The sequence below is a fragment of the Anoplolepis gracilipes genome, chromosome 6 (genome assembly GCF_047496725.1).
Source record: "Anoplolepis gracilipes chromosome 6, ASM4749672v1, whole genome shotgun sequence".
NCBI lineage: Eukaryota > Metazoa > Arthropoda > Insecta > Hymenoptera > Formicidae > Anoplolepis > Anoplolepis gracilipes.
In genome coordinates, this window is record NC_132975.1 from 7,657,630 (window position 1) to 7,681,766 (window position 24,137).

The following is a 24,137-nucleotide window of genomic DNA, read 5'->3' on the forward strand; positions in this document are numbered from 1 at the left end:
AAAAAGTTATGATCACATTATTTGATTAAATTATCAAAACGGATTGATAAATAACGTCCATTAGATTCAATCGCGCGAATGATTAATAAATTACGTTCTTTTCATCTAATTTCAATATTTTTTAGGGATTTAAATGTCAAACAGCTAATGACAACATCCAAGAAGAACCGGCCGTCCGCACAATCGCATTTCATTATTCGAAGTACTATGAGAGTTGGATGCAGCTGAGTGCAGCGACAGGCCAATTAACGGAGAGAACGGTTTAAATCCTATGACTCGTTACGGTGAAAACGCTTTTTGAGGGTTCCGTTATTATTACCACGGCACACACAAGATACCTTTGATGCCGCGATCCCGAATAGATAGAAGGAAAACAAAGCCGACCACACGGAAGAGAGAAATGGAAATTTTAATTACGCGAAAGGGGAAACCCGTATCTTTTACTCCCTTCTCTCTCTTCTCGCATTTCCTCCTATTCCTCCCCATCTTCTGGATTATTTTCAGATCTTGACGGTAACATCCTTTTTATTTCTGCCTGTTTCATTACGTTCCTCTCCCGTGTCAGTCTCTCTCAGTTCGAACGAGTGAAGATTAAACGCGCAGCATTTAATGCCGGAATCGTGTTTTTCATTGGTCGTATAATATCGCGAGAAGATCATTTCATATAGCAAATATAAGAGTAGCAAGTATTATAAGATCATGATAAATTTTTAATCTTATTAACAAATAAATTTTTTTTCTCATAAAATTTAAACTACTTCTTTGTCGCTTTATCGCGCGCGCACACACACACACACACACACACATACAATCATAGAAATAGAAAATATAAAATTAATCCTAGTCTAACATAATATTTTTGAATTATTACATGAAAAGTAGAAGTATAAAAAATAAAGATGAATTGAAAGAGAATTAATAAAAATAAAATTATTTTTCTTAAATTTTTAATCTCTATTTGTGGCTAAATAAAAAATAGTATATCAGTTTCTTACGTTTATAAGGGCATAAATTATTTAAAAATTATTATAAATTATTATTATAAATTATTAAGTATTCCATTGAAGTGTTTGAATTTCTGCAGTATATCTGCCAATATGCATTATATTGCATACTGTATATACTGTGTTATAGTGTACTGTACTGTACTGTTATATTACATACTGTGGTTGCGTATTATTACATTATACTCTCTTGTTGTAAAAGACGTTCGTTAACAATTCATCGCAATCGCGAACACAACTGCATTTCCATCAGTCTTGCGTGAGCAAAGTGCATTCGCTCCTGGTGAATTGTTTCGAACTTATAATGCCGACACACCGCAAGGCATTTTGAATCGATACAACGATGCCCAAACACTGCGAGAACGTTTATCGATTAAGGAACATTTCAATGGATATCGTTCGTCAATGATAAGATGTCAGACGCACAATCGCATGCTCCCTTCAATATACCGCTGCAAGGCGCACTATCGATTTTGTGCATGATTATCATTCAAGATAGTACTATTTGCAACAATAACGACGCAAGTCTCTCTATTGATGCGTGATAATTTCATTAAGGATATAGAGTTATAAAAGAAAAAGTGCGTGCATGTACGTGTGCGTGTGTGTTTGTGTGTGTAAAAAATATGAATAAAATAAAGCTTAAATTTGAGATGTAATTTTATCTTTTCTCAGAAATAATACTTGCTAAATAGAAAATGTTTTTATATCCATGAAAAATATAGTTAATTAATATAATTAAATATATAGAAGATTAAAATTATTTATTTATTATAGTTGAAATGAATATTATAAATAAATAATCACAGTCAATAAAATTTCACCGTAACTATTTTATCTGAAAAAAATACCATTGATACGATAGACGACGATGGACAATGAATTAATTTATCTTATTTTCGCATTCTGAATTCAAACATTGAATCAAATATTAAATATGCTTAATTATTTTAATAATGAAAGACTTGATTTAAATAACGTTATTGTCATAGTTCGCACAACACATACAGTATATTTCTAATTAACAATTTAAATTAAATAAAAATTAACAAATATTAAATTATAAATTTTTTTTAATGATATTTTAATAAAATACTTTATCGCAATTTATTTATTTCCGATCAACATATTCTAATTCAGAAAAGAATAATTTCTTAACTTAATTAAGATTAATTGCAATTAATTTTTCGTTATTTTTATACAATGCTGTGCTCTCGTCTGTTCTCACAAAAACTACCTTACCTAATCTTTTTAACAATTTTTTTCAAAGCACTGGTTTCTTGTAGAATGTCACAACGAGGAGAACGAAAGAAATAATAACGCGAAGTGAACTGTGACGAAAAGGGTGAAAGTCGAGGAAAATAGAGTGTATATGAAAGGTATAGGAGAACAACGGGGAGTTGCTTGTAGGAGCAAAATGAAAAGGAAGGGAGAAAAATGAGAAAGAGAGAAAACTAGCGTATCCGCCATAATAATTATCGCAGGCTTTCTTCTTCGCATGCTGCGAAAGCAACAGGTGGCCGCGTTTGCGCAATCGTTCGCAACCGCGCAGACAAATCGTTTATTTAGGATAACGACGAATTGCAATCGAAGTCCGGTAATTAGCAGACCCTGATAGAGACTCGATTTCCGCCGCCAGTTAAAGAGCGACCTCGATTGCACATCGTCATCGAAACAGAAAAGATATGTGAAAGATGAATTTTCGTTTACTTCTTGAACATTGTTTCGCATTTTTTATCTATAACATTTTAATATTTTAAAAATTTTTTATTGTAAAAATATTAAAATAGAAAAAAGAAACGAAAATAATTATATGTGTCAATCTGAGACTAAAATTTCAAAATATATTAAATCAAAATATATTAAATTTTTGCATCATACATAATTTTAATGACATTTCCTTTCAGGAAAAAACTGACTTTTTAACTCTTTTGTACTATGTCTGTAACATTATATTAATTTTTTTTTAAATAATTATATTGCATTTTATCTTTAGTGTAATGTAGCTGAACGCAGCTGACAATAACAGATGATTTATTTCAATTAATTTTATTATATAATTATATTTATATTATTTTCTGTAAAAAGTCATAAAACTGCATTTAAAATCATTTTAAGAATGTATAATTTATAATGAATAAAGTGAAAATGAATCTAGATCATGCAAAACATTACTATCGCTTTAAATGAACACAGCTTTTCTCTGTAACAAGTTGTATAATACTAATTGTAAGTACTATTTACATTGATGTGCTCAACATGCAATCATCCTAATGGCACATGAAGTTTAAAGGAACAAAGGTACTTTGGTCAGCTTCCCGACTTTCCTGTTCGCGCCCTTTGCACGGAAGGATGCACCTTCAGGGAACTATTTGCATGGACTGATTGCAGCTTCAATTAAGGAGAAAGCGACATAACTTTTTCGCAAGTTACAAAGGCGCCGCAACGAGTAGAGCGGAAAGGAAAAAGACTGAGAAAAGAAAAGGGGAAGGAAAAAGCGAGCAAGGTGAAAGGAGTTTGCCGTATTCTATTGTCGACAGGGAGCACAATGAAGCTGGCAATTCTACGACGGATGCGACTGTTTTTGTACTAATGCATAATGGACCAATCCATAATCAAAAATTACAATCAGGCAATGCAATAAAAAATTTTGTTTGTAATATAAAGAATGATATAAAAAATAAACAAAATTATTTTTATTGAACAAGTATTTTTAAAGTTCTTTATATTCAAGGTTTTTTTTATACATGTCTATTTATAAAATCTATTGTTAATCAAAGAAAAGAATAATTTAGAAAAGTGTCTGTTCTTTCTATTTTTAATTATATTTTTATATGTCAGTTTTCTCTCTCTCTCTCTCTCTCTCTCTCTCTCTCTCTCTCTCTCTTTTCCTCCCTTTCTTCTCTTTTAAATTATTACATAATTTAATAATAATTAAATCATAAATATGATAAACAATTTTGACAATTTAATCATTTTAAATAATTTACTTTAAGACAGCTACAAAATTATTTTTCTTCAGCTTCTTTAATAACATCGTAGGTTATTATCAGGATCGGAAAAGTTACTTTATAATAATAACTCGTTATTATTACCTGTTTTTTTCTGAAAAAAATCTTCTTACATTTTAAAAAGTAACTCATTATCATTATCGTTACAGTTATACAAAAAATAATGAGTTGCAATTTCCGTTGCTTTTTTTAATGTTAACATAGCTAAGGCATATCGATATAAAGTGTATAGAAATTTTAATTATTTTAAATTTTGTACTTTCTCTTTTATTTCTTTCAAATATACGATGTACAATATCTAAAATAAAATATCTAACTATCTGCGTCTTAAATATATGTATAAAAAAGTGACAATGATAAAAATCATTCAATTTTGTTCAGTAATTATAACGGCAACAGCCGTTATAAAATTTGTTTATAACAAAGAAAACGTAACTGTAAAGATATAGATTCGTTGTGCATCTTTGTATTGTATCATCAAATCATTATTGTGCAAAAAAGATGCGTTTCAAATCATCCATATACTGACAATATACTGATCAAGTCCGTTACGTGTCCGTGTATCTAACTTTTACATGATTTGTAACGCATTCCTATTATACAATGACGATACAATACGAGAATACGCAACAACTCGCGCCTTAACACTGTTACAAGCAAATTATTTCTCAACTCTGATTATTATCATATTTCTTATATCACTACAGCATAATTAAACAATTTAATAATTAATAACTTAGTTTACAGGTTTGCAATAAATAATACGTTCATTCAATCTACGAACTTTGCGAATCATTTCATTTTTATCAAATTATTTACGCTCGTTAATAAAAGCTAAAAATTTCATAAAACCGGACATGTTCATACACTTAAATCACAACCGGCAAAAAGTATCGTCGACGACTACGCTGTGCGTTCCAACGGAAAATTAATTCGTCTATAAAACGGTAAAAAGAAATACGTCGAGATAAGGACGAAGAGAGATAGTCTGAAGCAAAACCGATCTGCTGCAATTTTTTACGCGACGTCGTGATGTCGGAATCAATTTAAAGGAAATCGTGATCAAAACCTGAACTAATCGATTATCGATTATTTTTATACTCTGCTCTCCTTTATAATACGTGATTAAAATTCTTAGCAATATATAATATTTTTAATTATATAAAAATTACATAATTCGATACACACACACACACATATGTAAGCACTACACATGGTAAATCAATCAATGCTTGTATAAGGTTTGCGGTTTAAATCGCAGCTTGCAATAAAAGATTTAGAAATTAATAAAAATTGTATTCAATTGCTTGTTCTCAATTTTATATATAAATTTTATTTTTGACAGTAAAGTTGTAAAAATTAAAATATCAACCATATACATAGAATTACATTGATTCCTCCGTTGTTTCAGCTATTTTTACTATTCGTTTTAGCAGCGAAAGCATCGCGGAACGTATCGTCCTGTATAATTCGAAGCTCGTGGTCTTTCTGTCTCACGACGATATATAAACTGCGCGCGTGTACCGATGTGTATCACTCGAAATTGAATTTCGAGATATGAACGCGATCCCATGTCCAATTCTCGACACACGCATACACAGATATGTATATGTACGTGCATAGGTATGGATGTATGCATATGTACATGCATGCGTAAACGTGTGCTTGCACAATCGATACTCTTCGACCTACTTGCGGAAAAGAGCACGGGAAACGGAGCACATATGTGACGGAAAGACATTATATACCGGTATCTCCCGAGTTATAATGATCCATAGGACACTACACGTAACGGGTCAATGCTTCCACTGTGAGTCACTCTACGCTATTGCTTGCGAAAATGTCCCATCTCTAAGAAGAAGTGGTCGAACAACGTCGAATGTGTGTGTAAATAATATTCGACTAATATTCTGGCGTAATGTACAAAGTAATCTGACAGTCAAACAAAAATGTTTCATAAGCAGTAAAGTATGTAACAATTTCTTATGATATTAAAACTTTTAATTGCTATACTTACTACGTGAAAAAAAATGAGAGAAAATGTATTATAATTAACAAAAAATTTTAATATAATTAATAAAAAAGAATGTTAAAATAATAAATTCATCATTAAAGGAGATATCCTATATAGTTCTAAAAAAAGCATAGGAACAAAGCAATTAACCCTGTGTTTTTATTGATAATTTTTATGTTGGTCATCTATCTTAAATGTACAATATAAAGCATTCTTGGCTGTAATCCGAGAATAATTTACTACATCAGTATTAATCAAACTGATTGATCAACTGATCCGTTTCATGGATATAATTCATGTGAAGCTAATGTCTCACTTCATAAAAATTTATTAATTATTGAGAGCCTGGCTATTTTTAATAATTTTAAAAATCTCAACAAATTAAACAAGCAATTTAAAGAAATTAAATTAAACAAACAATTCAGACCATTAAACCAAAAAAAAACTCGGAACAAACTGAGACACCAAGTTCATATTATCTCATTTTATCCTCCGACGATACTTCTACAATAATTCTACAAAAAATTCTATGTGTAAAAATTATTAGAATATTAATTAAACAAATTAGATCGCCTGACATGTCAGACATATACGTATCGAGGTATAAAACGCTCAAGGCATATTTCGATAGTTCTATCGGTTTTAAATGAGACTTTCTGTTATTTTGCAATCATTTTTAATTTATAGAAAAAGTTTTATATGAAAATTATTCGAAGTATTAAACAAACATTAATTATTAAATAAATTAGATCACCCAAGACGTTAGGCGTACAAGCATCAAGGTAAGACATAAAGTCTCATTTAAAGTTGATAGAATTATCGAAATTATCAACGCCTCGATATTTAAATGTTTGATTAATGTTTCGGGTGATTTAATTTGTTTAATTAATATTTTAATAATTTTTAGGCATAGAACTTTTTGTAGAACTCAAGTTAAAATCTGACAAGAAATGTTTAAAAAATCGTCGGAAGACAAAGTGAGATGTAGCGTATATAAACTTGCCGTCTCAGTTTATTGATCGAGCAATTTTTCTGATAAATAACTAGAATTATTTATTTAATCTATCAGGAACTTTAGAAATATTAAAAATAAAGCCAAAATTATCAACAATTAATATGTTTCCACGAAATGAGTGCCAGCTTCACACACACCCAAATAAAATTGCATGAAAAGCTATGCTTTCATCACGAAAAAAAAACCGCGAATAATACGTAATAAATAATAAATTACCTGACGATTGCTCCGACGAAACCCGATGTCATCCCAGACCTGCTCACCCTCTCCTAATCTTTTGTCGCACTTTCGAAAGCACTTACATAATATTCGCACTTAATTACGAAGTCTGTCAGCATACTAATCACTCAAATAAAATATTTCCGGCACTCGTACAAAATACGCCATAACGCGGATGTGCGATAACGCGGTAAATTATCTCAATGTCGCCTACGAATACCGAAAGACGTAAATCGCGATCGCGCAGACTAATAGACGTACTAAAATAATCGCCCGTTAATAAATTCGGCACTCCCGACACTCGTTCGCGCCCGAAATTCACTCTTTCGATCGATAAAAAGACGCGAGAAACACAGGGTGAACATCCTCGCACCGATACGATCGAAAGGATTAACAATTACGTTATACTTAAACTGGTAGACTGGCGACTGAATTGAACGATATAATGTGTCCAACTATAATATATAATTCTAAAAATTATTTAACTCGTTGCCTCAAGCCTCACTTTATTATCTACGTTTCTTATGTCCAAGGTTTTTTTCCTAGAAGAGATGCTACCGGGCGAACAGTGTTGATAGCATATGAAGGGAGCGTTTCTGTACGCACTAAACTACATAGTGTGCCACACGTGTGCGTAGCTTGATATGCGTCTGCACATGTGTACATAGCTTGAAGAAATCATCCCCTTTACATGTTACTAGAGTTAATTTTGCCGGCAAACAATTCGATGAAACATTCCCCGTTCTTTTATCTCCGTTTTATCTCCTATCATGGTACCCAACCTGACTATCACGTGTGACTGACAACGAGCGCTGTAGGCGCTGGATCGACCAATCGGAACAAAGATATCTTTATCCTTTTCGCGCTCGAACTAAAGCAAGTACAGCGCCAGTCTATCAGTTTAAAAAAAAACGTAATTGTTAATCCTTTCGATGGTATCGGTGCGAGGATGTTCACCCTGTGTTTCTCGCGTCTTTTTATCGATCGAAAGAGTGAATTTTGAGCGCGAACGAGTGTCGGGAGTGCCGAATTGATTAACGGGCGATTATTTTAGTACGTCTATTAGTCTGCGCGATCGCGATTTACGTCTTTCGGTATTCGTAGGCGACATTGAGATAATTTACCGCGTTATTGCACGTCCAAGTTATGGCGGATTTTGTTCGAGTGCCGGAAATATTTTATTTGAGTGATTAGTGTGCTGACAGACTTCGTAATTAAGTGCGAATATTATGTGAGTGCTTTCGAAGATACGACAAAAGATCAGGAGAGGATGAGCAGGTCTGGGATGACATCGGGTTTCGTCGGAGCAATCGTCAGGTAATTTATTATTTATTACGTATTATTCGCGATTTTTTTTTTCGTGATGAAAGCATAGCTTTTCATGCAATTTCATTTGGATGTGTGTAAAACTGGCGTCTTATGTCGTAGAAACTCATTAATTACTAAGAATCCTTTAGTTTTAATATTTCTAGAGTCCTGAAGAGATTAAATAAATAATTAAATAAATAATTCTAGTCATTAAAAAATAAAAACTAAATAAAAAAAATAGTTTAAAAGAAAGTTATGAGACGCCCAGTTCAAGTTGCGTCTCGCTTTGTTCTTCGACGATTTTTTTAGTATTTCTTATGGGATTTTAAGTGTGTGAAAAAGTTCTACAATAATTCTATAAAAATTCTAGGTGTAAAAAATATTAGAATATTTATTGAACAAATTAGATTACCCAAGATGTTAAACGTATAAATATCGAAGTGAAATTGTAATCGTATTTCGATAGTTCTACCAACTTTAAATGAGTGTTGTTGTGTAATCATTTAATTTCTAGAGACAGTTCTATGCGTATAAAAATGGTTTTAAATGAGATTTTAAATAACTTTTACGCATAGAATAATTACAAAATTATTTTCGGTGGTACAAATTAGTGCAAATTCAGTACTAATCAGATCAATTTTTATTTTGCATTTTTTAATGGTTTTTATTACGATAGTTGAATATTAAGTTAGCAGGACCACAATTTTTTTTTAATTTACACGGAGTACAAATTTATTTTCGGTGGTACAAATTAATACAAAATAAGTACTAAATAATCCATTAGGTCCCATTTGATTTTGCTGATTTGGTCCTGCCGGCTTAAGAGAGCTGATATTCTACGTGTAGTTTATCATAAGAGTTAATCAATTATGTTAACAATTACTAATTATAAAGATTATAATTAGCTAATCGTATTTTAAAGAATAATACGGTATATACGAAGTACGCATACTTATTCCTTCGAATATTGCCGTACATATGACAAGAGCAACAGCGCGCTACGTCTGTAAAAGTCGAGCGCCGAACACTGTGTGACGATGTAAGATGACAAATTCCTTATGCCTATAAAATAATACGACATATGTATGTCGAATACGTACTTGTTAACCCTCGAGCGTTGGCTGAACAATAATAATTTTTTCGTCTCTCTGCTTTCTGCGCGACGCGGCGGTCCTTTCCCCCACTTGCCTTCCCCCACTATGTCCTATGCCGTGTCTTCCTACGTCACGCATACCAAGGATACAAACAAGGACGCGTCACTATTTTTTACAAAGGATGTTCGGCATACCTACGTATATTATTTTATAGGCATAAGGAATTTATTATCTTACATCGTCACACAGTGTTCGGCGCTCGACCTTTACAGACGTAGCGCGCTGTTGCTCTTGTCATATGTACGGCGATATTCGAAGGAATAAGTATGCGTACTTCGTATATACCGTATTATTCTTTAAAATACGATTAGCTAATTATAATCTTTATAATTAGCAATTGTTAACATAATTGATTAACTCTTATGATTAACTACACGTAAGAATATCAGCTCTCTTAAGCTACTAATCAAATCAATTTTTATTTTTCATTTTTAATGGCTTTTATTACGATAGTTGAATATTAAGTTAGCAGGACCACAATTTTTTTTAATTGGCACGGGGTACAAATTTATTTTCGGTGGTACAAAATAGTACTAAATAAGTACTAAATAATCCATTAGATCCCATTTGATTTTGCTGATTTGGTCCTGCCAGCTTAAGAGAACTAGTATATTTATGTGTCAAGCGTCTCAGGCAATTTAATTTGTTTAATAAATATTCTAATAATTTTAACAGAAAACAATTCTTTCTAGAAAATAAAAATTATTACAGGTTGACTCAAAAATTTCATTTAAAGTCGATAGAACTATCGAAATACGATCACTATTTTATCTCGTACTTATTCATCCAACGTCTCCCGGCCGATCTACAATAATTTGTTTAATTAATATTTTAATAATTTTTACACATAGAGTTTTCATAAAACTTAATTTGTTTAATAAATATTCTAATAATTTTTACGGATATAATTCTCTAGAAAATAAAAATGATTACAGATTGATACAAAATTTAAAGTCGATAAAACTATCGAAATATGATCACTATTTTACCTTGGCACTTATTATTCAACGTTTCACGGGCGATCTAATTTTGTTTAATTAATATTCTAATTATTTTTAGCCATAGAGCTTTTTGTAAAAGTATGTTGTAGAATTCTCAAGCGCTTAAAATCTGGCAAGAAATGCTGACCAAGAGAAATGAGGACAAAGCGTAGTGTGAGCTTGATCTTTTAATTTATTTCAAGCCATTTCTTTTTGTTTAATAGACAAAACTAATTTTTTTTTATCTATCAAAAATTATTCAAAATAAAGTTACAACTCTCAATAACTAATAAGTCTTCACGAAGTGAATCAGCTTCACACACACGGTTCATAATATTCTGGCATTGGTGAAACATGCGAATGCACAGTATGTGTCTGTTCACACGTCCGCGGATATGACATTCCAATAGCTTGCCAAATGGCGTTAATTAGCCGGAAATATGGAGGAAACGGAATTCAAAGATTGCCACGCACGTTTAAATTTTTGCGAAATTACGTGCTAACATGTTTCATCGGAATTTTTGAGCTAATTCTCAATATAATTGTAAATGAAATCACAAGTTTATTATTAATCTTAAAGAGATTTAAAGATTATATAATCTTCAAGAGAATAGTGAATAGTTTTTCTTTAATTTTCTAAATTTTATTAATTTTTATTTTTTTACTTATAAATACTAAAAATTAATTTAGTTCATTTTTAAACAATTTCGACAAAATAATGTGCTTATGTGTGCAAGAGATTTTACACAAAAATTTATATATATGTATATGTATAAATATTTTTATGAATATATATATATATATATGTATATGTATATATATATATTCATAAAAATGTATATATATATATATTTATTTATTTATTTATTTATTTATTATAAATCCTTTTAAATTTGTCAAGTAAATTTAACGATCAGAAATTACAATCTTTATTTCATGTGATTATTTGTTAACGTAAGTTGAATGAAGTAATTTTCAAAATTATTTTTGATATTGTGATTTTTTTAAATATCAAAAATGATTTTATGTTGATATCTTTTTGATATAAAAAAATATAATTTTTCATGATAAATACATTAAGTAAAGCGTTTGTAATTTTTTAGTTTAATTTACTGCAGAGAACTCTTTCAACGTGTTGGCGCATACTTGTGCGCAATCCTGAATTCACTGTTTTAATTAATTATATCATTTTACGAAGTACAATGGAGTATAGAATCAAGACATATTTGATTGCTATCGTCGAAGTCGATGCGTTCCTACTCGGCTATATCCCTACGGAAATTATCGAATTGCATGAAAGTACGGCTTTGTAAAACGGTAATCGGCAGGTAGTTTAATTAAACCTCGCCGTTAATTAACGCCGATTTTACAGTGTCCACATCTCTGGAGATTCGCGTCGCGGTCGAGCAATTTCGAATGATGGTCAGACGCTTAAAACATTGAAAAACTATCGTGATAAAGAAAAGTACAGAGACACATAATGCATTTATATTCACGTTAATGATTAAATAAAAAGTTTTTATTTGTAATGTAAATCATATGAGGGGGAGGGAGATTTTTATAATTACAAATAAAACATCCGTAAATGTTTTTTAGATATCGTAATAAAAACTACAAACAGACAAGATGCATGAAATTTTTCACTAAAGAATTAGTCGATAAAGTTACTTTATAATTAAGAACTTGGAAGTAAAACTAATAGCAATGTTGGAAAATTGTAAAGGATGGACACTATCATCGAGAAGGAATTTCTTGCAGTTTCTAATTATATTATAGCAATAATAAAATAACTTAAACGTATTGTTGAAGAAAAATTTAAAAAACAATAGATATTTACGCTTTCTAGTATTTACTAAAAATTAATATTTGTTTTTATTTTTCAAATTATTATTTTTTTAAATTACAATCAAAACTTGTAATCACACTGACAATGAGATCAATACTGTATATTATAGAAAAACAGCGCATAAACACAATTTTGATTAAAAAGACGCAGCTAATTACTATCATCCCCTGAATTAATTAATTACGACACACACACACACACACACGCGCGCGCACACATTATGATTGAAAAAAATTTTCAAAAAATTGTGGCACCGTTCTAATGATAAAGTCTGGCAATCCATATTACGTAATAAATATCCTGTGTTAAATTATATATGATAGAGAACCCGTGTAAACAAAATAAATAAACAATTAAATAGGTGAATATAGTGAATTATATAAGCCAAAGAAACATCAATATGTGTTTTTACTTATTTTAAAAGATATTTTAGAGAATATAAAAATATATGTTACTTTTTATTGTTGACATCTATACACAATATTTTTTTAAAAAAGAAATTTAAAAAAAATATTGTGTATAAATGTGAACAATAAAAAGAAACGAGAAAATCGTAATATCTCAATTCTCTGTAATTATATATTTATAAATATCTTTTGATAAGTCATAATAGGCAATGAATTAACACGATGATTATTTATTTGATTATTTCGGGGCTTATATGTAAATGTTTACAGCATCTTTAATAAGTAAATAATGTAAATAGTATTGTAAGTGAAAGTTGGTATCAAAAAAAATTTGATAGGAACTTTCAACATATAAACCGTATATATACAATGCCAAACGCTGTCACATTTACTGCCCACGAACAGAACATCGCAAACAACCAGGTATACGCTAAGCAAAACACTTTAATTAACACGCTACGACGATCACTCAATCTTAATTAACATGCCAGGCGGAAAGTTCACATAGCATTTGCATAAATTAACCCTCCCATGCACGCATTCAGTCTTCTGGCTATTGGATATGTACACTGGTGTGGGCTAATATAATGTAAGAATCTCTCTGTTTCTCCATAGTATCTCTTTAATCATTAATAATCTCGTAGATTAATAAAAAATATATCAACAGTATTTTTATTTACATATTTCAAAATATCAATTTCATGTGAGCAAGCAACATTAAATTATAAATAAATATAATTAATATTGAATACATCATTTATATCTATAAGAAAAATATATGTATATTTATATTCTATTACTTATACATACATATATTATAAAATCTTTGCATATTCAATTTTTATATAAAAAGCATTTTTTATAAAATGTTTCCTAAAAAGATTTATAAATAAGGTTAACTCTTCCTAGATAAGAGAAAAATTAATTTTATAAAATTTTATATGTTTAATACATTTACATACATTTGATATAGAATATTCACAAATTCATTTTTACGTAATTATAATAAACAACAATTTAATACTCACCAATATGATGCACAACGGCAGAGTTGTAATATACAATGTTGATCTGTAAAATACAAATTTACCTAAATTGAATATATAAAGCAATGTCCAAAATAATTTATGGTGTAATATTTGTTAAAAGAATTATTGCCCACATTAGAACTTTTTATTTAATCTTTAATATGGTTTTTAGTGTAATTTAGTAAAATATATTTAATAAAATAATACCGAATAATACGTAATCTTTCAAAAATATACTTTTTTCAAATAAAAAAGTAAATAAATAAAAAAAAAAAATATATATATATATATACATATATAATAAAAAAGATTTAATTAGCACAGTATAGCACAGTAATCTAAATAATATTATAAATTTGAAACAATATATTGAAATATTATATATAAATTATTATAAAATATTATTGTAAATATATAAATTTTAAGATTTGAAAAAGAAAAAATCTAAAACTTTATATATGCATTATATTACACAATAATGGAACAATAATATAAACAAATTAGCTTTTGTCGTAGAAATCAACAAACAATTAATGTCAAAAATAATAAGTAATAAATTCAATAAGTTATAAATTTTGTTTACCTCACGGTTGCTCCGCCGTCACCGTGGGCGCCTCCATCTTCTCTTTTGTTCATGTTGATTTTTCATAGCACTTATATTCGCGGAAACAAATATTAATTACGATCGCACACTAATCACTAGACGTACAGCAATCGTGCGAAATTTTGTACACGATTTTCCCAAGATTTTACTTACACGAGACGCTCGCTTTTTATTATAAAAGCTAGATACACATGATTTACGACCAAAGTCACAAATCATTCGTCGATAATGCTACCTCTAATTTTAACAAATAATACACGTATTGGTATACGTTATCATTCGCTATTTTATATATTTATAACAAAGTGTGAAAATAAATGCACAAATTATATAATTTAAGATAAACATGTATCTGTGATATTTTTGAAAATATGTCATCGCTTTATTGACTACTCGGACGATAAATCTCGCTCTGTATAAATTGTAGAAATCCCATATAATACACAAATCACTAATGTAATACCTAATTATGAATATACAGTTGACAGGCATTGACATACTAAATATACAGTGTGTTAAATAATGTTACTAATTAATTGAATACGTTATAATGTCGTTCGAGTCGAAATTGATTCATCTTATATGCCGCGATATTATGCGCGCCGAAATAAGATTAATTTATGTTAGTTGGGATGCGACATTCGCGCGAATTAATTAATATTATTATACATTAAACGCGATTATACATAAATGTAATAATCACTGCTAATTCTAATAATTGAATTCTAATAATCGCGTTTGACCTGTTATTTATCACGATTGTACATATATTTCGAGATATACATAATACAGCACGGAATGTCTTACGTATTTAAATTGGTGAGAAGTTGAAAGCACGAAAAGAGAAATATATTTAATTCCACGCATTTAAAGAAATACTTATTACCCGCAATAAAACGGTAATTCATAATTTCTATTTACTCTGACTTTGATTCTTTCAAACGAAAGTATCGCACGGATGAACAGATCCGCAATTACGCGCATCGTTTATCATCGCATAAGTTTATCGCACGAGCTGTAATATAATCTTCAAATGTAATACCTAGTCATCGTGAGTAATACAACAACGACATAGAATTTGGCGCTCGATCTTTGCAGCGTATGTTGTTTACATTTCGTAAACAGCGCGCTGTTGACATTCCGTAATCGCGCAGTAAGACTCGGGCAAGAGTTTCATAACCTTGTCGTCATTCGGACAAGAAGATACTGCCGTAAAACAGTTCCGTGTCGTGTTATTTCTCGAAATATAATTATGACAAATATCCAGGTCAAACGCAATTATTTCGTAAGATTATTAGAATCAACAACTATCATTACGATTATGTAGTCGTGCGATTAATTCTCGCGAATTAATATCGTGTTTTAACTACGATTTGAACTTAACTCGATGCATGTAATATCAGGTTATATTGAATGAATTGAGTTCGATTTGAACGGTATTGAGTGACAATTAATTAATGCAATCATAGTTAACACACTCTGGGATATGTATTTATTATCATATATCTTGATATTTGTCAACTGCGTATTCAACATTCTATCGTGCGAGTAGTCAATAAAACGACGATGTATGTAGTTTCGAATATTCCGAGGATATTTATTTTTAATAACTTGAGCATTCATTTTCATATTTACATTATAAATATATGAGATTATAATTGAGAGCATATACATTATTTGTTAAAATCAGAGTAGCGTTATCGACGAATGATTTGTGATTTCAGCTACAAATCTTGTGTATATAATTTTCGCATACTCTTGTAATATAGTAAAGTGAGCGTCTCGTGTAATTAATGCCGTACAAAATGTTGTGCGATTATTGTATGTGATATCGCAATTAATATCTGTTCTCGCGCATGTAAGTGCTAGGAGAAACCAGCATAAAATGAACAAGATAGAAGGTGGAAACCCGTGGTGGCATCAGACAGGTGGAGCAACCATAAGGTGAACAAAATTTATATCTCAATTTATTATTTGTTACTATTGAGATTAATTGCTCATTTAGCTTCGCGGTAATAATTTATTTTAGAATATTGTGTAATATTGTATAATACGTATAAAATATTCTAGATTTTGGAAATTATAAAATATTTATATCAAAATATTGTAATAATTTATATATGTATATATACTATAATATATATTGTACATTATTTAAAATCTATAATATTATTTAGATTACTTCTGTAAAAAACTTAGCTTTTTATTTTCATTATATTTTATAAAAAAATAATGTAAAAAAAGTTTTTTCATATATAAGATACAAAACATATGTAATTAATTAATTTGATTAAATATGATAAAGAATAATTAAAAGTAAGAAGTGTGATAATTATATTTTTTAAATATTCTTTTGGACATTGCTTTGTTCAACTTAGTAGTAGGCAATTTTGTATTTTACAGATTAACATTGTATACTACTTTTCGCTGTTGTCGTATCGATGAGTAAATTATTTTTTATTACATTTTGACATAATATAAGTTTACAAATATTATATATGTCATTTTCTATATCTCTATGTTTCTATTATATGTATATATGCGTAAATTTTTTTTAAAATTAATTTTTATTTAATTATTCAATAAAATTTATACGTTTTTATAATGCTGAAACTGTAAAACTGTAAGTCTACACAATTCGTCTTAAAATATTTTATAAAAATAAAAACTATTTAATAATATTTATGATAAATATACAAGTTGCAGAACTTTTTGTAAATTTAGTTTTTTCTCGCGGATTATTTTTTCATAATCTAAGCTTTTTATATTAAAAAAACGGTCTCTTTCTCTCTCTATAAAATATCAGTATTTTATGAAAAAGCTGATTTTTTTTATAAAATGTATGTAACATATTATTTTTAACAATTTTTATTAAACTTTTTTCATTTACAAAAAAATTTAAGTTTTTTTCACAAAATTAAAAGTAAAAAATAATATTTAAAATATGCATTAATATACATACTCAAATGTTATATATAAACTTTATAAATCAAGTTATAACGCTTAAATATATCTTATTATGCTTGTATAAATTTTACAAAATTTTACGTAATTTGCTTTCTTTAATTTAGGTAAATTTGTATCTTACAGATCAACGCCAACGTATATCACAGCTCCGATGTTGCGCATCATATCGGTGAGTGCTAAATTATTTTTTATAATTGTTAGAAAGATGTTATTAGATGTTATAAACATATTCTTTATGTATTTAATGTTTATCTGAAATTACAAAAAAACCTATTTAAATAAAACCAAGCAAAAGAATAAAGATGTTGGAAAAACTCTTTTATTTGAAATACGAATAAAATCTGGAATAAGCTAGAAACGAAACTGAAAGCATCCGGAAGGAACGTCCGCGTACAAAAGATGAAAGCGAAAGAACTGGAAACAGAGCTTTTAAATGGAAACCCAAAAAACGTATCCGATTTCAGTTAGACGAACGCGCCGCTGTCGCTTTTACATGCAGTTCATCCCACTAGCGAGTAAACTTCCGACCGCAACGAGTAAATTTCCTATCATGTCAACCAGCCGGAAAATAGTATTTCCGATGGAGACTAGCGTGTGGAAAAGCGTATTCGGACCAATCTCAAATTTGACTATTTTTATTTTTATTTATAATACTTTAAGCTCTCGAGATGAGTATTAATTTTTTTCAATGTATTTTCTTCAAGGCGGCAATGTGGGGTCTGATTTTAATAGCCATTGGGGGCTATAAATGTTGAAATATTTAAAAATAAAAAACAAGTATCAATTAACTAAAATCCACCCTAATCCATTATAGGCATAATATATAAATTTACAAATATAAAAAATAAAAGTTAGAATGGTTTTAATTAATTTTTAAAATATTTTGTACATAGAGTTATATAGACTAAACATTTTGATTTTATATTTTACATATGTTTATATTATTGTAAACTATCTCGATTAAATAAATTTCATCTATACATATATCTGATTCATCATCGAACCCGCTTATTATGATTTGATTTACGTTATATTTCGACAATGATATTAATTTCTGGCCGCATTCAACTCGCGTTTATTCGTTATTAAGCGTTGCCGCGATGAAAGTCACGCAATTAATTCATCGTGCGATTGCCGTTTGTCCGCTGCAAATGATCACCTGTAACCGCAAAATTCCGCCTTTAATTTGCTCGACGTTACTATCGTGCAACTGATAACGCTGCCAATAAGGTCTCGTTAAAATTTACCTCTACGCCGGCAATTAGAGCGATCAATTTTTTATTGTACGATCGCGGTATCGTGTTGGAAATTTTGGACAAAATCTGCAAACAAATAATAAACCGCTGCATTCGACGGCTGGTCAGCAAAAGTGATTTCTCGGACAAAATATTGTATTTTGATATTAACAGAATATTGATACTTCTTTTTTATACAACATGTTCGTAATTTATACTTATTTCTTTAATTGAAGAAATAAATAAGTAAATTTAAAAAACAAATAACCTACACAGTAATTTTGCTACGTATAAACTACAACTGTTCTTTCTGCGTCACTTTTTAATATTCTTAAATTTTGATTTATTTATTTAGATTTTAGATTATTAAAATTTTATTTCAGTAAACAATATTAAAGATATCCATGATCACAATCTTTGAAAAATATAAAATTTTAAATATTCATTTTTTTCATTTTTATTAATAATTTTGTTTAAAGTAAAAAGATGATAAAATCTAAAATTTTTTTTTAATAATTTACAAATTTTTAATTTTCTAAACGCTGTTAAAAATTCACAAAATTTGTTTCTTTTTAATTACAATTAAACGGTCGAAATCAAACTTCGTATCATTGCAAAGCATAGCCAAAACGCAAGTTTGATGCTGATTTTGCTGAAAAAATTCAATTTGTCATGATAATAGCAATTCAATTAAAACGATTAATTTTTAACGTACAATGTAATACTCGATATATATTATTGAAATCAATGATTTGACAATAAACCGAAGTAGCTACTGATATTAAAATATAACATTTATGCTGGATAAAAACTGCAATCTGCAGTCAACATTAATTTTATAGAGAATAACTCTTTTTTTTTCTCAATTGGATAAATGTAAAGATATGTTTTTGTAAATCATTCTTTGATCCGCTTCTACATTTTTGTTCATTTCTGAATAAGCTTTTCCAATATCAGCTCGGTCTGTTTGTCGGACTTTTTTATTATACGTACGTATTTACAATGCACATATTGGATTATCGCTGTTTGATTTAATTAATCAACCAATATCTTTTTCATTATTCCTGCATTATGCTATATTTTTGCAAGCTATATGTACCATTGTTCATTTTCTGGTACCAGGTTTTATGTACTTTTTAATTATTAATAACGTAATATATCGACGAGAGTGTATGTACAATCGTATTATTACAATCCTGCATACCAATCGTCCAACTTCTAAATTCAATTTTTCATTACAAATTTCTGATAATAATTGAGAATATATTATACATTATTTTCAAAATGAGCGAGAGCCCGCATATAATAATAATTTATAGCTTTAATACCATATGAGAACACGTACATAATAATAATTTATATAGTTTTAATACAAAATAAAAAGTTTTCTCTCCAATTTTTTTTATTTTACGTTACATTATAACATAACATGTAATTTCAAAAATAATAAAGAGTTTTAAGAACCTCAATTGTATAAAAGTATAGATAATCAATTTATATGTTATTTAATTGAAAATATCTTTAATAATACCATTAAGGAGATTGAAATTGATAGTCGATAAAATATGATATTATGCAATATTTTTTTCTGTACGAAGCAAAGAAAAGTGAGTCGAGTATTAACATATTTAATTTCTCATTACACTTATGGGCACAACCAGAAGATCATTCAGTTGAAATTAGAGAGATTCTCTTGCAAAAATAGTTCTGTATTGAACAGTAGATATTTTTCATACGATTTTCAGAAGGGTGATTGAACTTCATGTACATCTTTGAATGCTACTCAAGACTTAATTAGCGAGACTTAGTTTAATAATATTCTTTAATTTTTTTATGACATTTCTAAATAAATTTGTATAAACATATAAAAATATAATTTCTCAATAATGTGCAATAACGTGTTTTACTCAAGTTCGTTTACGTGTTCTTTCGCTTCCATTTATACCATTTATACCTTATGTCACTCGTCTTGTACCTTTCGATCTAGGTTTGAGATCGATCGGGCATAACGTGAGCGCGTGCACGCGCATTGAATTTCTATGATACGAAATTCCCTATTCATTCATACCGTTTGTTCGCGATTTCACCACAGATGTATTCATACGAATTCATATCGCACTTCCTCATTTCGATTCTTCGATCATATCGGAAATGCATCACGATGGATGCAACTTACACACGCAAGGTTATTCAAACATTTTTTTGGTCTAGATTTAAATTTTCTAAATTGAAAAAAAAATATTTCGATTTTCATACACTTCTTCTTTTCGTCTCTCTCTCTCTCTCCCTCTCTCTCTCTCTCTATATATATATATGTATGTATGACTTTATGCATGACATATATATATATATGTGTGTGTGTGTGTCATACATAAAGTCTTAAGTACACTTTAGATGACTTCATGAAATTCAATTCAGTTTTTATTTATTTAATTTTATATGTCATATAATATAATACACACAGAAAACATTTAAGGAAATTAAATACTCTATATGAAAATTTTTGATGTATACGCATATTGATATATTGATACATGTATTGATACATTGATAGAATATACGGCACTAAAATTATAAATAAATGTTTGCTTTGAATTTTATCTGAAATTATAGATTATTTAAAATAGTGGCTTTAGAAAAACATCAGAGATGTCTGAATATTAATTTTGTGACACAAACAAGAAAATCGATATTACATAGTACATGAATAGGTTTTGTGAAAATACACAAATATAAATTTTAGATACAATTATTAGAATTAAGAAGACTATTGTGACAACAAACATTAAACAAAAAAAAAACATTAGTTATATGGGGACTATTGATGCGATTGCGTCATCGTATCAACGATAAGTCTGCATCTGCCGCTGAATATTTAACAATGTCTTCCCTACATTCTGATCGTCGTTACCTTCTTACGACCTTATGTCATGTTGCATAATGTAAGTCGAGTTCCTACCAGTGCGCAGCGCGAGAAAACCCGTTTGTCGCATAAATTCGCGGCTACGGGAAAACCTTCTGGTCGGCTCGTTCTCTCGCGAAAAACGCTCGCAGCTACACTCGTCGTGTGTGTTTGCTCGCCGAGAAGAGCTTTATCTTGCGAAAAACGCGCCCGTTTCGAGACCACGCGAAAAATTTGCGAGCAGAATTTTTGTTTCAGTTAAACATATGTTTTTTCATTTTTCAACCACGATTATCGTTATAGATAAATACTATATAAAAATAACTGATAAACTTCTTACGATCTCGCTGCTTACAAATATATAATAACTATTGATTGAAAAGCTTATTAGTACATTTTTGTTTGCCAATTTCTCTAAGTTTATTTATATTGCATAAATTATATACAAGACTTTGAAAAAGTTATGTAGAATGTGCTCTCTATGTGCCAAATATGTGTGTATTGTAAAAATTTAGGCTACACACTGTGTTAAATGCAAAATATTTAGATAATAAATATCGCAAAAGGTCTATATATATATATATATATATATATATATATGATATAAATAAGTAAAGTTTTATATTATTAAAGATATATACCTACATTAAAAATTAATATATTAATTTATATTTTAATACTTTGTTGAAAATTTTCACATTAAAGTACATATTTGACGATTTCCAAAAAAAGAGAAACACTTTGTCCATTTTTCATAAATTATCTCCGCCAAGATCGTCAATACGTTAAACATAATTAACATTATCTTAATCTTTTCTTTCTATTTTTTTCTTTCAATTAACACTATCAATCTTTGTCAACAGTAATAATAAATTGTGAAATAAAAATATTTCTTATTTTTAATCAAATTTTTATAAGTAGATATTTAATTATTTAATATTAGTCAACACGATGATTAATAAAATAAATATAATTTCAAGTTTTATAAATAAGTGTAAACATTACTATTATTATTACAGAAATAGTGGAAATACTTCTAAATTACACTAATTACAATATTTCTTGTTTCGCCGAAAATCTGAATAGATTTTTGTTTTGGCGATTCATTTTTTGCGAATATGTACAAAGTATAACGGAGATTTTCCTATTTCTCGTTTAACTTTACCAACGAAAAATGTCGTTATTTCTTTCTTTCTATTCTTTTTTTTTCTTGTCGTTTTGTCCTCAGTCGACCGCATCATGCGATCCTTTCATGGTTTTCCTCGCGAGTGCTGTTTTGTGACGGAATTCACCTGGGTGAACATTTGTTGCTTCCAGCGAAAGCTTTCGGTCTCTTTCAGTCGAAAATGTCTTCCTTTGAAGCTCGGAAAAAACCGTAATTTTCCAGCTATTAAATTAATAATCGAAAGATCTCGGTAGCGATTTTGGAAATTAGAAACAGAATTAAATGATAATATAATTTAAGACCAAAGCATATATATATATTGTTGTCTGTATTTTTAAAAATATAATTGAAAACAGACACAGATAATAATGCTTAAACATAATTTGTATTTATATTATACATTATTCTTGTATTGCTTAGTTATTTTTATTTATTAAGATATATTTCGATTGTGTGCTTCCATTTATTACTTTCTATTTATATAACTAATAATTACTTAATTAATTGGAACTATATGGAGGTGAAGAATTTCATATTGTACATACAGCCGATAAGCTGATTTATTCGACTGAACGTAATATTAATATTACCGTAAAGTTATTACTGTTACTAAAAAAAGAGATAAAAGGAGAGAAAGAAGAGATTTATTATTTGTAAATATTTTACAAAGTTTAAGAAAGAAATTTTCATTTCTAGATTAGTAATGTTCTGATTTCTTTCCTCTCTCTTTGTATATACATATGTATTTCCTTTTCTTCATATAAGTGAATAATAAAAATTATAATCAATTTTATTTTCTAAAAATTTGACATAAAGTTAAACAACATTCATTAGGAAATACAACATTATATAATTTAAGTAAAATTTTTCCTCATTCATATTCTAAAAAGCACGAAAAATGATAGCAGTATATAGTCTATTATGTAGTCATTTTCTGTTTTAACGAAGAAAAGAATTTCACGAGAGACTTTCCACTATCTCTCCGTATATTCTGACCGCTTCTCTCCTTATTTTCGAAAGTAACTTAAGACTGGTTTGTAAAGTTCCTATCTCGTTGATGGGAGATACGCCTTTATCTCTGTATAATTCTCAAATGGAGTGCTGATGTAAAATTTAATCTTGCTTGAAGTTTTGCGGCCGATGAAACCCGATGATTTCGGGGTCGCGCATCATGGCAAGGTTCAAACTTTGAGATCGATCCCGATAAAAGCCGGCCCGTTACAGCATCGTACCATTGTTCTTATCGACATTTTATTTTTACGGCCGGCATGGATTTTT

The 24,137-nt window shown here is 29.1% G+C and overlaps 2 protein-coding genes across 7 annotated transcripts in view; one reads left to right on the forward strand and one right to left on the reverse strand.

The window, feature by feature from the left end:
* The window catches only part of Gfrl (Glial cell line-derived neurotrophic family receptor-like), a 278,745-nt gene that overhangs the window by 222,282 nt on the left and 32,326 nt on the right, over nucleotides 1–24,137 (reverse strand). The gene's annotated exons all lie outside the window — the stretch shown is intronic.
* The window catches only part of Hr3 (nuclear hormone receptor 3 ROR-beta), a 190,000-nt gene continuing 181,633 nt past the window's right edge, over nucleotides 15,771–24,137 (forward strand). The window contains exons 1-3 of one of the 3 annotated variants that reach the window (XM_072894694.1): nucleotides 15,771–16,158; nucleotides 16,315–16,534; nucleotides 17,681–17,726. In XM_072894694.1, the coding sequence (XP_072750795.1) occupies nucleotides 16,476–16,534; nucleotides 17,681–17,726 (105 nt within the window). In that variant the 5' untranslated portion in view covers nucleotides 15,771–16,158; nucleotides 16,315–16,475. Of the gene's footprint in view, nucleotides 16,535–17,680; nucleotides 17,727–24,137 lie in introns of those variants that run through there. The other 2 variants (XM_072894693.1, XM_072894714.1) reach the window with 2 other exon arrangements.